The sequence below is a fragment of the Sarcophilus harrisii genome, chromosome 3 (genome assembly GCF_902635505.1).
Source record: "Sarcophilus harrisii chromosome 3, mSarHar1.11, whole genome shotgun sequence".
In the NCBI taxonomy this organism is placed as follows: Eukaryota; Metazoa; Chordata; class Mammalia; order Dasyuromorphia; family Dasyuridae; genus Sarcophilus; species Sarcophilus harrisii.
This window is the reverse complement of record NC_045428.1, coordinates 251,316,278-251,332,252: the sequence shown is the minus strand read 5'-3', so window position 1 is coordinate 251,332,252 and position 15,975 is coordinate 251,316,278. Positions and strand designations below refer to the sequence as shown.

The window sequence follows — 15,975 nt, the reverse complement described above, 5'->3', positions numbered from 1 at the left end:
AAAGTAGCATGGGCCAATTAGGCTTCTTATTATTGTATACAAAATAATGTGCCTATAAATTATATTTCATCAACCCAGACTCCAATAATTAGTTTTTTGTTTTTAGTCTTTAAACATTATGGAACTTTGTGCATTTTAGCTATTGTTTTGAAATATACTTCTTTAACAGAAAATATTAAAGGGAGGGGAGGAATATTTAGACAAAATCTGACTTTTTTGTGTTATGTATTCTATGTATACAACATAGAATTTTATAACAGATCACAAAATTTCTTCACTAATAGAATTTTGATGTGCTTCATTGTGACATGGACATGCCTTTGAATTCCATAAATGTTATAAATAAATAGTAACATTTAATAATGGGCAAAACAGCCACTTCCCCTAGGAATGTGCATTCTACTTTTAAAAAATTTAGAACTTAAATGCCAAAAATAAGAGCCTTTCTCTAAATATAGTAGAACACAAAAAGAATGTTCTCTAAAACCATTTATTTCTTTTTCATTATTGCAATTTATGGACATATATACTTTATTAAACACGTTACTTTCAAAATGTGCTTTTTACTGAAGCACAGAATATTAGTCCCCCAAAATTTATTTTGATTTTCATGTTGTTTGGACCCTACTCATTGGACTAACTCAAATTGTTCGTTATTCATCCAATTGATATGTCATAACATGAGCACATTCCTTTTTGACATTTCATACTGTCAAGAAACAAAAGAAAAATTATTTCTAAATTAATTTTATGGAAAAGAGGTTAAGTTTTGATCAAGGTGAGAGTTGGTAGATAAAAGGTTCTTCCATATTTTGTAGAAAAATTTGTGTTAAAGATGAGCTGTGAACATTTCTTTTCCCTTACCTCCTTCTCTAAATTCTAGTAAAATTACTTATTATTGATTATTTTATATTAAATTCCATACTTAACATTTTATTCTCTTGAGCCCAGCTATAAGTGAAATAAGCCCTATTTGTAACTTCTCAAGTAAATTTTTTAATTGTATTTTTCCCAGTTACATATAAAACAAATTTTTTTTTACATTGGTTTATAAAACTTTTGAGTTCTAGATTTCCTCCTCCCCCTCTCCTTGAGAAGGTATATGTCAAGTTATGCAAAACATTTGTATAAAAGTCAAAGTTGCAAAAGAAAACATAGATCCCCCCCCCCAAAAAAAAAACTATCAAAAAAAATCAAGTTTTTTTCTTTTTAAGTATGCTTCAATATATATATTCGTACACAATCACTTCTTTCTCTGGATACGGATAGCATTTTTCATCATAAGTCCTTCATAGTAGTCTTGGATCATTGTATTGCTGAGAATAGCAAAGTCATTCTACATCTGATCTTTCCACACATTGCTACTACTTTGTACACAATGCATTTCACTTTGCATGAGCTCATAGAGGACTTTCCAAAGCCTAAAAGTGAGCCTACAAGAGCCTACAATGAGCATATCCTGCTAGTATTCCATCAAACTCAAACACCACAATTTATTCAGCCATTCCCTAATTGATAGGCATCCCCTCAGTTTCCAATTCGTTCCCTTGAGAAATAATTATAAGTAATTATTATAGCGTCTATAAGTATTTGTACATATAGGTCCTTTTTCTTTCATATCTCTTTTGGGATACATGCCTAGTAGCAGTATTGTTACGTCAAAGAATATACATTATTTTATAATTCTTTGTATGTAGATCATGTATTTTGATAATTTAGCAATTTGAGAATGATTTTAAAAAATTTAAAAAAATTTTTTGTATAGTCCTTTTGCATTACATAATTTTCAATATACCCTTATTCGTGTCTCTCCATCTTAAAATAAAGAAGAAAAAAGAGCAGTGTAACTTAACTTACACATCATTAAAGTCTGGCAATATAATATATTCATTGTCTCATACCCATAGTACCTAACTTTGCAAAGAAGAGAAATATTGTCATCTTTCTTCTTGTAGTCAAAGGTTTGTAATACTTATTAGGTTCATTTTCATAACATCATTGCTTTAAACATAGAAGGTACTTCAGAGTCTATAATTGCTATTTTTTCCATTTGTGTTTTTGTAGTCATTGTGTTTATTGTTGTCCTGGTTTTTCTTGTTTCATTTTGCATCAATTCACAAAATTCTCTTGTTGCTTTTCTGTAACTTCATATTTAAAATTTATTACAATTAAATTTGTTTACCCAATCTCCAATGAATGTGCATTTACTTAGTGTTTTTCTAAATCTTTTCCTGCTACAAAAATATTGCTGTAAATATTTTTGGTGTATGTGATCCCTTTTTAGTTTTATTTTTGATATTTTTGGTTTATATGTTTAGCAGTGAAATCTCTTAACTCATACCATTTGGAAATTCTTGTGTAATCTATTTATCTCTCTCTCTGGCTATCTGAATATCTATCATCTCTATAAAATTTTTTTTGTATGGAAGAATTGGAAACTATTAGATGCCCGTTAATTGGGTATAAATTACAGCATTTGAGTGTAATCTAACATTCAGTAAGAAATGACACAAGAAATGGTTTTAAAACAACCTAGAAAGATATGTATGAATTAATGTAGAGCAGAATGAGCAGAAACCAGACAACAGTTTATACACTATCAATATTGTAATGAAAAACAGCTTTGAAAGACTTAAAAAAACTTTAATCAATGCAAAGGATAACTCAAACTCAAATAATTGGTAATAAAACATGTTTTCCACTTCCTGACCATGCTGTGATGGATTCAAGATGTGAAATGAATCGTACTTGTTTGGAGTTTGTCATTGTGAGAATGTATGCCATTTGGACTTGACATTTTTTTTTTTTTTAACTAGGATTTTTCTTTCTGACTTGGAGGGTAAGTGAGAAGTGAGAATGGGCTAGGAATTCATCTCTTACACCTCTCTCTCCATACATAAAAGTACAGAACAAAGGCAAGAAGGGAATTGCAGGTTATAGGACTGTTTTCAAAATTTCAAAATGACTGTTGAATTCATATACTTAAAAAAAGAACAGTCTACATAATATAGATTGTCAGTTTCATGTAGTGCACTTTGTAAAGATATGGAAAGACTTTTTTCCTTTAAAAAAAAATAGAAATTTGTTTCGAAAAGAAAAATATATAGTGTACTTAGGATTTTTTTTGTTTTCCTTTAGGATACCTTAATCAAGAAGTAAATAGGAGCAGAGGATGTGAGGGTAGAGCTGGAGTTTGGCAAAGGATTGATCCTGCAGTAGGATAAGAGGTTGAGGAATTCAGAACTTTTTTGATCACTTATCAATGAGTAAATTTTTTTGTCTTATGTTTGTGTTAATTCTCTATGAATATTGTTTATCAAACCCATAGCAGAGATATTTGGTATAAAGATTTTTCATGAAGTTATGACACATGTGCCTGATTTTATTTTTTTTCAAAATTTTTATGTGATCATTACTGTTCTGATTACACATCCATTTTGAGCTTATTTTGATTCATAATGTTGAGATATATGATACAATAGAAGACCACATTAGTTTTGGAGGTAGAGAACCTGGCTTCATATCCTATGGTCCATCATTCGCTAACTTGTGTGCCTTTCATAATTTCTTTGGCCTGCAGTTTCCTTGACATTAAAATGTAGTAATTGGACAGGCAACTTCATTGTACTCTTTCTGCTCACAATCTGTGATCTTTCGGTCTTTGTTGGTTTAAGCCTAATTTGTGTCAAGTAAATTTGTAGGGGAAGGTAGGCAAAGAGGAGCAAATTATTAAGACCTGCTATCTATATGGAAAACTTTTGGTGTAGAAATCATTAGTTGCCTGAGCTAATTGAGGTAAAGTGACTTGGCTATGATTATACAGTTAGCATTTGTCAGAAGTAGAAGCAAACTCTAAGGCTACTTTAGATAAAAAGGAATCTTTCCAGTAGCTTTAAGTAATTGTGTCTTCTTTAATATTTCAAATGATAGATAGGTACATACATAGATAGATTGTTTTTAGTTGGGGCTTGAAGATCGGAAAGCTAGGAGATTGTGATACATGAGAAGAGCATTCCTTTTTGAAGAATAGCCAGTGAAAATGCTCAATCGGGAAATGGAATTTTTGTTCATGGAGCAAGATGGAGGGGGTCAAGGGAAGGGTAAGGTTGCTTGTAAAAGTATTAGAAGACTGAAAAGGTAAGGGGAAGGGTGTAGGTAATGAAGAGTTTTAATTGTCTGCCAGGATTATATAGTTGATTGTTATAATGGAGGTGATAGGGAGCCATAACATGTTCAGCTATATGCTACAGGAAATTACTTTGGTGACTAAGGGAAAAGGATGCCCTAGAATAGAGACAGACTTGTGACTGATATATACCAATCACTAGGCTATTGAAGTAGTTTAGATGTTAGGATGTGAAGTCCTATGTTAACATCTTGTCAGTATTAGATAAGAGAAGAGGCTATATTCAAGAGATATTAGACAAGTAAATCAGTTGATCTTGGCAACAGATTTACTATGGGTGGGGTAGGTAAGAGAGAATACAAAGTCGAAGATGACAGCTAGACAGGAATAAGTTTGAAAGTCAAAGTGGTTGCCCTGCAGGGACAGAATGGGGGATTCACTTCTACCTAAGAACTAGACAGGGAAAAGAGAGGCCTTCCTGAAGCTCCTGTTTCTACTGGACTCTCCAGTGAAGGGAGTTTGACTTCAAAATATTCACCTCTAAGGCTAATCAGATTAATACAAATCAGGAATGTGTGTGATCCTCAGGAAATCTGGTTATATGCTTGCCACTACATGAGGAAGTTCCTTCCTGATTTGATCAAGTGAAGGCACAAATCCCTTCTTCACATAGGTGTTGTAGTGGGATAAGGACTGGTTTTCTTAAGATCTTAAATACTTTTAAAAAAAAATTATTTTTAACATTCCCTCCCACTTTTAAAAATTTGAGTTGTAAAATTTTTACCTTTCCTCTAGCTTCTTTCAGTAAATTTCATTTTTAAGGGACATTTTTGTAGAATGTAATAAAGTAAATAGTGCTTTGCTATTACTACTTACTACTACTACCACCTAGTATTTATATAGTGCTTAAAAGTTTGTGAAGTGCTTTAAATGTGTTTACCTTATTTAATGTTACAATATTTCTTTGAAGTTATTGGCACTGTTGTCCCCATTTAACTATAAATGATGTTGAGTCACAAAGATAGTTAAATATCTGAACTTGGGTTTTCTTGAGTTTAGATTTTCTACTGTGACATCTAGTTGTTTTTATTAGATTATTTCCATACAGCTTTCTTGGGGTCCTTTTAGTTATTATAATTGAATGGCAACTCAATTTGACAAAACTGATAAAAGGTTTCCCCCTGCCTCACTTTTTACTAAACTGAATCAAATAGCCCTTATTAAATTAGAGTGAAATTTTTATTTGTATTTCATTTCTTAAATTGTGGATACTTAAAGATTTCAAATTAGAGAGTTGAGACATTTAAATAGAAGAAAATTAAATTAAACCCTTAACTTCACTAATTTATTTTTCTTTTAAAGTATGTGTATTCATGGTGACATAATTAATCCATATTGGTACTATGTTGGCTAATTTGTGTGGGGGTGTGTATGTACACACATGATAATAGTACAATGCAAAACGATAAGTTAAAAGCAATTCATAAACTTTTAAATTACATATTTCTTACTGATTGTTTTGTGCTTATGGTCTATAAACTGAATCTGGAAAATTTCATTTTAAATTAAGACTTCATCGCCTGATTCTTCTAATGAGAACTCCCCAGCAACACCCCCTGATGAACAGGGTCAAGGTGATGCCCCACCCCAGCTTGAAGATGAGGAACCTGCATTTCCCCATACTGACCTGGCAAAGTTGGATGACATGATCAACAGGTTAGTTTCTGTTTTTACCTATGGCGAGAATTTGGAAAATTGGCATTGCTTCATATTATCTTTTGTCATTTAAACTTTGAGGCATCTAATGGGTCTTAATTGATTAGTGGGAAAATATAATGGTGCTGTGACTTGTTCTCCCAAAATGAGAGAACAAGTGTGTAATAGTTTAAAAGAACGTAGAAGAAAACAATTAGAAGAAAGAGCATTGTTTTTTGCTGTAATTATGAACACCTAAAGAAGTCTTTCTACTATTTTTCTTTTAACTCATTACATGTTTGTCAATTTGGTCATTGTAGTAATATTTGTGAATTTTTAATATAGTCATCTGAACGTTTTTTAAAATTTGCTTGCTTGCTGCTTTTTCTTTTTTAAAGCAAGAAAAGGAGAAAAACATATGAATGAATGTTGCCCTTGCTATTGAACCAAGTCAGTGTGTTCCTGACCTAGTACTTAACTAGTTAAAGGTTTAATTTCATTTTTTTCAATTTAAATATTTCAACTCTTTATTTTAAAATCTTTAAGTATCCACAGTTTAACAAATGAAAAGTATTTAACTTCTTTGTTCAATGGAAGGCTGTTGATATTTTCTTTCACTTAGAATAATAAATGAGAATCTCAGATTTCCTTGAAAGATTGGGCATAAATATTGAACCTATCTAAAAGTTATCCATCCATAGTCTGGATCTTGTTAATTGAGTGGGGTCTATTATGAATTTCTTTAGTCTTAATATCTAGTCCTTTTGGGCTGATCTAGATTAGATCTCTTGACCTGCCTGGGAGCATTTAGCAGAGTATGCTTATCTGGGAGTTGTTAATCTTAATATATTCTTTTCTTTTTCAGGAACTACTGTTCTCCCTGTTCTGGTACCCCCGAGCCTCTTCATTTATAACACCTCTTTTGGTGTACTTTAGTCCACTTTGTTTGTTTTTCATTTACTTAGTTGTTAAATAATTACACCAGTTGTTAGATTTGTGACATAGGTGCATTTCTCCTGATTTCAAATCTAGTAATCTATCCATTATATCCCATATTGTCTATCTGGAATGGGGCACTAGGGGAATGAGTACCTACTCAAGCTGTGTGTCTCTCCTTGCAGTGTGATAGATGCCACCTGGGTTATATCATCCAAATTACTAATTAGATTGTACCTTTAGAAGTAAGAATGTGCCATCATTGAAGGGCGGGGATGACATTTTGCCTACCTGAGAATTGATAGTAGCTATTGAACATTAGCAGAGGAATTTATATTTTAAATGAATCTTAGTTATCTATACATCATTTTTACTTCTGGTAATGATATTTTTAACACATCTTTTTCAGTGATAGGAATGTTGGTGCATCTGAACATGTAACTAAGTTTTCTTTGTATTTCATAGCAGAAAGTCTCTATTTAATTGACATCATTACAAAGCCATTTGGATATCATGTTAAGCTTGTTATAATAGAATTTAATATTCACTTGTCTTTCATTATCAAGTATATTTTGTTCTATACTTAAAGAACTGAGTGATTTTACAATAGGTTTCCCTGGCCCCCATATATTGTGATTTATTTAATTGACTAGTAAATTTTCTAGCTACATTCTAATATGATGATGATGAAAATATTATAATTGGTCAGTTCTTTATAGGACCTCTTTACTACTAACCAGTGAAAAACTTTTATTGCAACCCTCAGGCCCCGATGGGTGGTTCCAGTTTTACCAAAAGGGGAATTAGAAGTTCTTTTAGAAGCTGCTATTGATCTTAGTAAAAAAGGTAAGTTTTCAATATTATCACTGCTTAGTAAAGTGTGTACCATTAAAATGTCTGTGACCTTGAAGACGTTAATTTCTGTTTTTATGTATTTTACTTTTTCTAAGGGAATATGAAGCTGTGCCTTCTTCAATTCCTAAGTAATAAATTAACTAGCAGATACCTTAAAAATTAGGAATACAGAGGTTCTGTACTTTTGTTTTATTTTTATTTTTAATATGACTTCAGATCTCATTTTCTCCTCTATACTCTTTCCCTAAATTGATTGACAGCTATTTCTGTAATATGATTGTTGTGCTGTGTTAATTTGGAAACTTTTCATACATGGAAAAAAATGAATTATAGAATTATATTATGACTACCAGAGATACTAATTAATTCAGATAAGTTCACCTTTTAATTCTTTTTTTCTTATTTAATTGGGTACCTGAATTATAGTAATTTGTGAGGTATTATGAAAATTAACATAATTTCATTGATATAAATGGTTAATTTATTTGTATCTATATAAACACATAAATGATCTATAAAAACAAATACATGCACACACACATTCCCTTTTCTTGGTTTTGTTTCATGTTATACTACAGCAAAAACTTAGTAATTTAAAAAAAAGTTCTTTTAGTGGAATTTGGGAGAAAAGGAGAGGCCCTTCTTAAAACTAAGGAAGCAGATTCAGAAAGCAGTATTGCCTTTTTTTTTTTTTTTTTAATCTTTTGTTTGACAGGTCAGCTCAGTAATTTTTAAGCTCACCTCAGAGGATCCTGTTTGAGGTAGAATTTCTACATTGAAAAAAATGTTTTATATATTTTTTTAAAAAATTATGCCAAAACAGTAGATATTAGTTAGCAATGCTTCACATGCATAGAATTAAGTGTGCACAAATAGTATGTCCAAATATAAGATTGTGAGTAGGTGGCCTCATTGTTTTTTTTTCAGCTTTTGGCTTCTGGTTCATTGAGGGATTTTTTACTTTGGAAAGGTATACTGTTTTCCTTGCCATTTTTAAACAGGAGGAATACATGGAGCAACTAAGCAAATAAAAAAAAGAGCAAAGAAATCAGTTTAAGAGAAATATAGTGTAACCTTGTGTGATTCCATTTTGTTTATATTTTTACTGGGCAATAGCAAATAAACCATTTTGTGAAAAATTACATATATGTGATTTAAAGGAAAATATTGATATGAAACTTTGCAGTAGATGATTTCGACTGGAGCAAGCTGTCAAAGTGATTTTAAAACTTGATTTACTCTGTCAGGAAATCTCCAACTTAGAATAGAGTTGTAGTTCCTTTCTAATTTTCTTTACTACTTCATGATGTGAATAAATGGAATATTGATATGGCCCTAACAGATTGGACATCATGTATTGTACTATAAGAAATAATGCTATGCGTGGTATTGAGTATCTTTACTAAAAGTTCCAAAATTCCATTCAAACCATTTGTACCTACTACAGGTATTATGCAGTTTATAACAGCAGTAGATAAATTATCATTTTATGTTCTTCATCCCTCACTTGTACTGTAGTAGAATTCAGGAACTCAACTTTCCTTTCTACTATAGAAGTAATAGATAGATTCTCAAATCTAAGCTGATGGAGGTAATGATTCTCCTGGCTTGAGATAACTACTAAGGTGGATAATGAAGGACGTCTCATCCTTCAGAGTTCATGGGAGTTTTGGTTACTTGTCTGAACGAATCTTGTAGCTATTTCAGCTTTACACTCTCTAATCTGTTCCTTATATGTACAGACCATCTCAGCTTCTGTCATTATTTTTATCCCATTGCCTGGAATGTAGTAACTATTTTTAAAATGCTTATTGAATGAATGAATAAAATTAAGTTTTCCATACTTCCCCAAGAATAAACCTGCTTGAACTCCTTTCTTTGGGATATTGTGGTGAATGTAAAGAGCCCTTGCCTTGGGGTCAGAGGAGCCACTTCAGCTCAGATCTGTCCCCTGATAATTGCTAACTATGTGACCTTGCACAAGTCACTCAGCCTGCTCAAGTTCCTCATCTATAAAATGAGCCTCTAAAATCCCTGCAGCAACTGCATTTGTCAGTTGATTTTGATTTAGGTTTACTGTAGAAATTAGATAACAAATCCTTCTTATGGTTGTCTAATGATTCTCTCTTTTACCTTGCCCTTTTTCCTTTTCCTTCTTTTAACTGTTAGTAAATAAAAAAGGGAAGATAGCCTCATGTATAAAATAAATAATATAATTCTTAAAATAACAAATAAAAAACCAGCATGTGTATTTGAAAGGAAATGAAGCTTTGTTTTAGGATATGAGACTCTGAATTCAAGTTCAAATTCAAGAAAGATGCTAGGAGAAACGAAACTAGGATGGAGGTAGAGGGGGAAGGGGGAAGGTGGCTCCTGCTGGGCAGCAGTGCGGAATGAAAAGACTCATAACAACTTGTCCTGCCACAGCCAGCCTATTGGTAACACTCTTGATCCTTAGCTAACCCTGGTCAAGGGGAAAGGGCTCTAATTTGACTAGTGGTAAATTCTAATATCTGAATGTAATAGGAGGAGAGATGGTAAAATATACAACAAGAAAGGAAGCAGAGTTATTCATACGTTCCATAGGTCATATATTTGTTATTTATAAATGGAGACATCATGACTATGAATTTATATTAAAAAGCCATTAAAATAATGCTAAATTTTTATCTCTCCATACTTTAAAAACACCGATCATTTTGCCTTTTAATTTTAATGTTTGGAAAGGATTTTATAATTTAGTGGGGGGTTTTTTTGTTTGTTAATTGAATTATTGATTTATCAACTACTTTATTTACTAACCAGCTGAATGAACAAAATTGTATTTCTTGTTTCTCATATAGGTCTTGATGTTAAAAGTGAAGCATGTCAACGTTTTTTCCGAGATGGGCTAACAATATCTTTCACTAAAATCCTTACGGATGAGGCAGTGAGTGGCTGGAAGTTTGAAATTCATGTAAGTTTTGTGTATTATCTGTGAAAAACCATATAAGCTCATGGCAATCATTTTATTGCATAATTTTGAGAAAATCTACAAAATTAACAATGTATAGAGGATTTAGCATTGAGATTTGTCCCTTAGCTTTGTTCTCCATTCTCTGCTACTTTAGGAATTCACTAATCAATCTAGAATCCTTTATTCCTTCACCTACTATTCTGTTACTGCTAATCTTTCACCCTGGGTTTAGAGGGCTGTCAAATTTCTTTATTATGACTCCCAGAAAAAGTAATGAAATAACTGACTTGACTTGCCTGTTCTGTTACTTACTAGTCCAGCTCCTCTACTCTTATTGAATATCTGTTTTATTCCCTAAGACTTTTTCAGACCTCTTCTGTCACTTAAAACCTTCAACTATATTTCTATCCTTCACAGTTAATAGCAATTCCAAATAGTCATTCTACTCTGCCCTTTAATTCTATGTTATCCTCCTTTTCTTAAAAGAGGATCTTATCTCCCATGTACTTTAAATCTCTTTCCTTTGCTTCCTTGATGTTTCTTGTAAATGTGTAATCCTAAAAGGGGGAAGGAAAAGTGGTGATTGAAAGGGCTTCTCTTGTATTCTGTCTTCCTTGCATTAAAAAGTTGTCTGGTTTTGTTTTTAATTTTTCTGAGTTTCACAGCTACTTTGTCCTCAGCCTTTTTTATAATCTGGCTTTCAATTTTAATGCTAGTGAAACTACTTCCTCAAAGGTCATTGGTGAACTTCTAATCACTGAATTACCTCTTTGACCTCTCATGTATCATTTTATGTTGTTGAACATCCTTCCTTGTGGGGTATTCTCTTTTCCTTTAGTTTCAGAGATGACATACCTTTTCTCTTTGCTAGGAATTTTTGATCCTCAAAGATTGATGTTCCTACATTATTCATTGTTCAGCATTATTTTCTTTTTACATCTTGTCCATTGCCCGTATCTTTCACTTGTACAGTTTCATCTCTTGTTTATCTGCCTTAAAATGGGGCTTCTTAAACCTTTTCCATTTGCAATATCTTTTCGCCAGAAAAATTTTTACACGATTCTTAAATGGGGTTGAGATTCACATATTGAGAAATATTGCCTTAAAGTGCCGTATAATTGCCAACTATTTGCATGTTATTTAATGACATAAGACTCTGCCTGTTTTTATTTTGCTTTGCTTTTGTTAATAATGGTGCAAAATAGGTACTTACTCTACTATTTTAGAAATTTGTATATCTAATTAATTATCATTTCCTGTTAATTTATTTCTTACCATATCATCTATCTTAACTTATCTTCTACATTTACCATCCTAATATAAGCTTATTTTCTATTTAGGATTTGTTAAATGATTATTAGATAGATCTTTTTATCTTTTCTTTCAAATTTGTCTTTGTTTTATTCCTGGAATATACTGCCTTATGATTTTCATGGATCTTCTATTATTATGCAATGAGAAATTAATGAATCCTTACTTTATACTGAGTAAAAATTAGAGGTCTTTGACTGGCATTCAGTTATCTCCACACTATGTAACCATGATTTTTCTCCAGTCTTATTTTATACTACTCATAATACCTTCTCCTTCCCTCCAGTGGAATAAAATCTTAACAAAGAAGCTATAGCAGTATATTCTAAAGCTTACTATGACCAGGTCAGATTTGTTTATTCATTCCTTCACTCATGTAGGCTTTTACAAAAAAAGATCTACTTCACAGGTATAAAGCATATAAATAAACAATTTAACCAAATTATAGGCAAGTATCTAAGTCAGTTTGAATGCCAGCGAACAGTAGGAATGTGTCTAGTAGACAAAAGCAATCTAGTGTTAGAGATTTCTCACATTAAATTTACAATCATTACTTACATAGAACTTAATAACATCAGTAAACCTATAGAAACATACATACATAGAAGTATATTCATTCAATAATAAGAAAGTATCATAGAATCAACAAGTGATATTTGAAAATTATACAAATAGAATTAGCTTATGGGAGGAAGCACTTATTGAAAAAAGTGAGTATATTTTACTGCCTAAAACCTTTTTTCAGGTTCTCTCAGAATGTCCTAGACTAGGGTAATTCAAAATAAATTCTAAGCAGAGAATCTTTAGGGATTTGCAAAAACAAACAGAACAACAACAAAACCATTACAACCAAAAAAAAAAAAAATCCCCAGAGGACTCATTTTTATCCCAGTTAAGACTCCAGATTTAAAACCAGCCACCTTAGTTCTAATTGCCTAAAGGCCACATATATTACATTTCACCCCTCCCCCAGGGTTCACTGGTACTCTTAAGGGGACTAAGGATGACTCATCCTTTCTCCCTACTAACTGTATTTCATTTAGAAGGGCTTTTCCTATATCCCAGTTTCATTTAAACACTGAAAGATTAGCTTTCACAAGTAATATTTACTTCCAAACTATAAAACAAATCCATAAATGGATAAATGGCTTAATTTGGTTCTTTCCTATAAACATAGTCCCAGCTCTAAATCCAAAATCCTCAGGTTTCAGTCCCAGACACTCTAACCTTTTTAGGGCTTCCTATCAGGCTGACTACCTGCTACCCTGGATGTTGGCTCACCATGGCTTCAACTCCTGGGTTGGCCACCTGATATGGGAACATAAGGTAAGGAACATAGAAAAGTCAAGTATCTCCTTGTTAGCTATCTGAGCATCCTCTAAAGGCACCATTATATACTTTTCTACTTTTCTCTGTTTCAGAATTGGAATCTATAGCATGGGAGCTTTTTTTTTTTTTTTTTTTTTTTTTTATAATGTAAGCACAATCTTTTTCGTTCCAAATTCAATATAGGTAGTTTTGTTTTGTGATCTCTGGGGAGGAATAAATAATTTCCATTCACTTGCTTCTCTAAGTCATACAGTCAAGTATCAAAATAGCCATTGGTGAATGATCCTGTACATATTTTCACATGTACCCCCCAAAAAAAAAAAAAAATCATAGTTATCCCCAAATACTCAGTTATTCAAAGTCATAAAACAAGGAACATTTCACAAAATTTGTCAAAATATTTCTGTTTGCTTAGCCTTACAGGACTCATTTAACCTAGAAGAAAAAAAACAAAACAAGATAAAAAAGAGTGATTTCCCATCTCACAAGGAAACCTAATTCACATTAAACTTTCCAAATGACACAAACTTTTCCTCATAGGGATTTGGAGCCCGGATTTGACTAAGAGCTCATTCCTTTCTCGAGAAAATTGTCTCAAGTGGAAATGCTTCTTTCATTCCTTCAATGAATGAGACCCTCCAAATTGGGTTTGGGCATAAGTGTCCTTTTCTACAAAGGTCACACAAAAGTTATTTAGGGGAATTGCTCTGTATCATAGGCAATTCTCCCATAAAGATTAGGTAAATTCCTGTGTCCTTATTCCAAAGAAAACCCAAATTCCCTCTGTGTATCCATGCTAGTGCTAAAGTAAACCAAATGGATTTAGAAACTCACCAATCCGGACAAGAATGGATCCATTTGAAAAGTAGAAAAGATTTGCAGCTATTTGAGGATTTTTAAATAAGTAAGTAACTCAGCCTAAGAATTTATAAGACATTTTGTTTTCACAAAAGGCAAGGGAGCCTATGTTGGTTTAAAATGCTCATGAGCATTTCTGTTGGACAGTTTAGAAATGCTGAATTTATCGCATTAAACTTAATGTCTCTATATGCAGGACTCAGTTATAGAGAATATATCAGTAAATCAGTACTTAATAGACAGAATCCAATAATACAGAAAGTATCAACATATGAACAGTCAACAATCAACAAATGAAAAGTTCACAAAATTTCCTTTGAATTGTAGGGAAAGAGCTTCCCATTTAACTACTGATAGATTAGCTTTAAAAAAATATATTTGCTCTGAGATAGGAAGCAAATATACATAAAGCTTAGTTTACTTTCTATAGAGCACAATTCCAGTTCCAGGTTCAAAAATCTGTCTAGAGGCTTGTTCCAGCCACCTTGACTTTTCTGCCAGGCTAGTTGGCTGCTATATTCTGCCTGGAATCCTGGCTCCTTCATTCTCATTCCCAAGTCCATTAGGGCTTACTTCTAGCATCTGGAATTGAGGACAAAAACCAGAGCAAGACAAAACACTCCCAGCCACAAAATGTCATGAGGAAGCGTGAACTTTATGGTATCTGTGCTGTGGCTGAATGTGATTTTTTATTCTCTGCACATGACAGAAAAGAGGACCAGTTGTATTTATACCACAAATTTAGCAATAGATCAGCATTAGGGAAAATGTAATTGACTATAGTAATAAACAAACAACAACAAAATTCATATTTTCTTACCAGTAAATGCAGAAAAAACTTTGATATCAAAGTACAGAACTCATAGCAAGTGAAAGCTTTCATTATTTTAATACTTAAAAATAAGTTACTTATTTTTATAGTTCTAGAAATAACTATAACATGATAAAGATAAATTGAATGTGAAAATAAGGCTAACAAGGTAAAAAAAAAAAATCCTTTGCATTTGCACCAAAAATTTCTTTGGAACAGCATCTGATCCAGAATGATAAAACATTTAGACTAAGATGGTTTCATAAATCTAAGACCTCAAAACAGCCTGGAAGGAATTCACTATTTTATAAAAATTTGTGGGGAAATTGAGTAATCTAAAAGGAGGAAGGAGACTTTATAATCCACAGTATACCTGATAAACTCAGATTTTAATTAATAATTAAAAACAAGTTGTATCTATCACTGTTGTAGAGAGGTGAAAGCATTTTTTTCTATTGAGTAAATAGAAGAAAATAGTCAGATTTAATTAGCTCTTACATAAGGAAAAGTGTTGTGTTCGTGGAAAACAGGAAAGAGACCAAAAAGTCCACTTTGATTTGGATATTTGAGTAAGTTTTCGTCTAGTTTATAAAAAGTTGCTTCAAATATGTAAAAGCAAGATGTATTCTTTAGTAGACAGTCAAATGAAGTCAACAGGCAATTCTTGAATGAAGAATTATAGATTATTAATAACCACATAGAAATACTAAAAACTCTGAAGTTCCATTTTACAACCATTAATAATTGTTATAAATTTCAAAATTAAATTTAAATGATAAAATTCAATTTTGTTGAGGATGTGCCCTCAACAAAGTAGTTACCTTTTTGAATGGTGCAAATTGAATTCAAATATTCTTTTTTGTAATTTGTAATTTGAAAATTACAAAGCTAGTCATGCACATTAAATCAATGATCTAATAGACTATCTCTCCTAGGACACTTATGGCTAGGAAAAATCTGCTTATGTCAAAATATTCCTAGTAGCATTTTTCATCAAAACAAAAAACTAGAAACAACACATATATCAAGTGATTGATGAATGATTAAATAAATTATGGTATTATATCTTATGGGAATTATTTTGTGCCATAAAAATGA

At 32.0% G+C, this 15,975-nt stretch overlaps 1 protein-coding gene across 4 annotated transcripts in view; it reads left to right on the top strand.

Annotated features, from left to right (window-relative positions):
- The window catches only part of USP9X (ubiquitin specific peptidase 9 X-linked), a 247,134-nt gene that overhangs the window by 89,567 nt on the left and 141,592 nt on the right, over positions 1-15,975 (top strand). For all 4 annotated transcript variants that reach the window (XM_031959411.1, XM_031959409.1, XM_031959412.1 and 1 more), the window contains exons 3-5: positions 5,697-5,842; positions 7,524-7,603; positions 10,456-10,568. In XM_031959411.1, the coding sequence (XP_031815271.1) occupies positions 5,697-5,842; positions 7,524-7,603; positions 10,456-10,568 (339 nt within the window). The remainder of the gene's footprint in view (positions 1-5,696; positions 5,843-7,523; positions 7,604-10,455; positions 10,569-15,975) is intronic.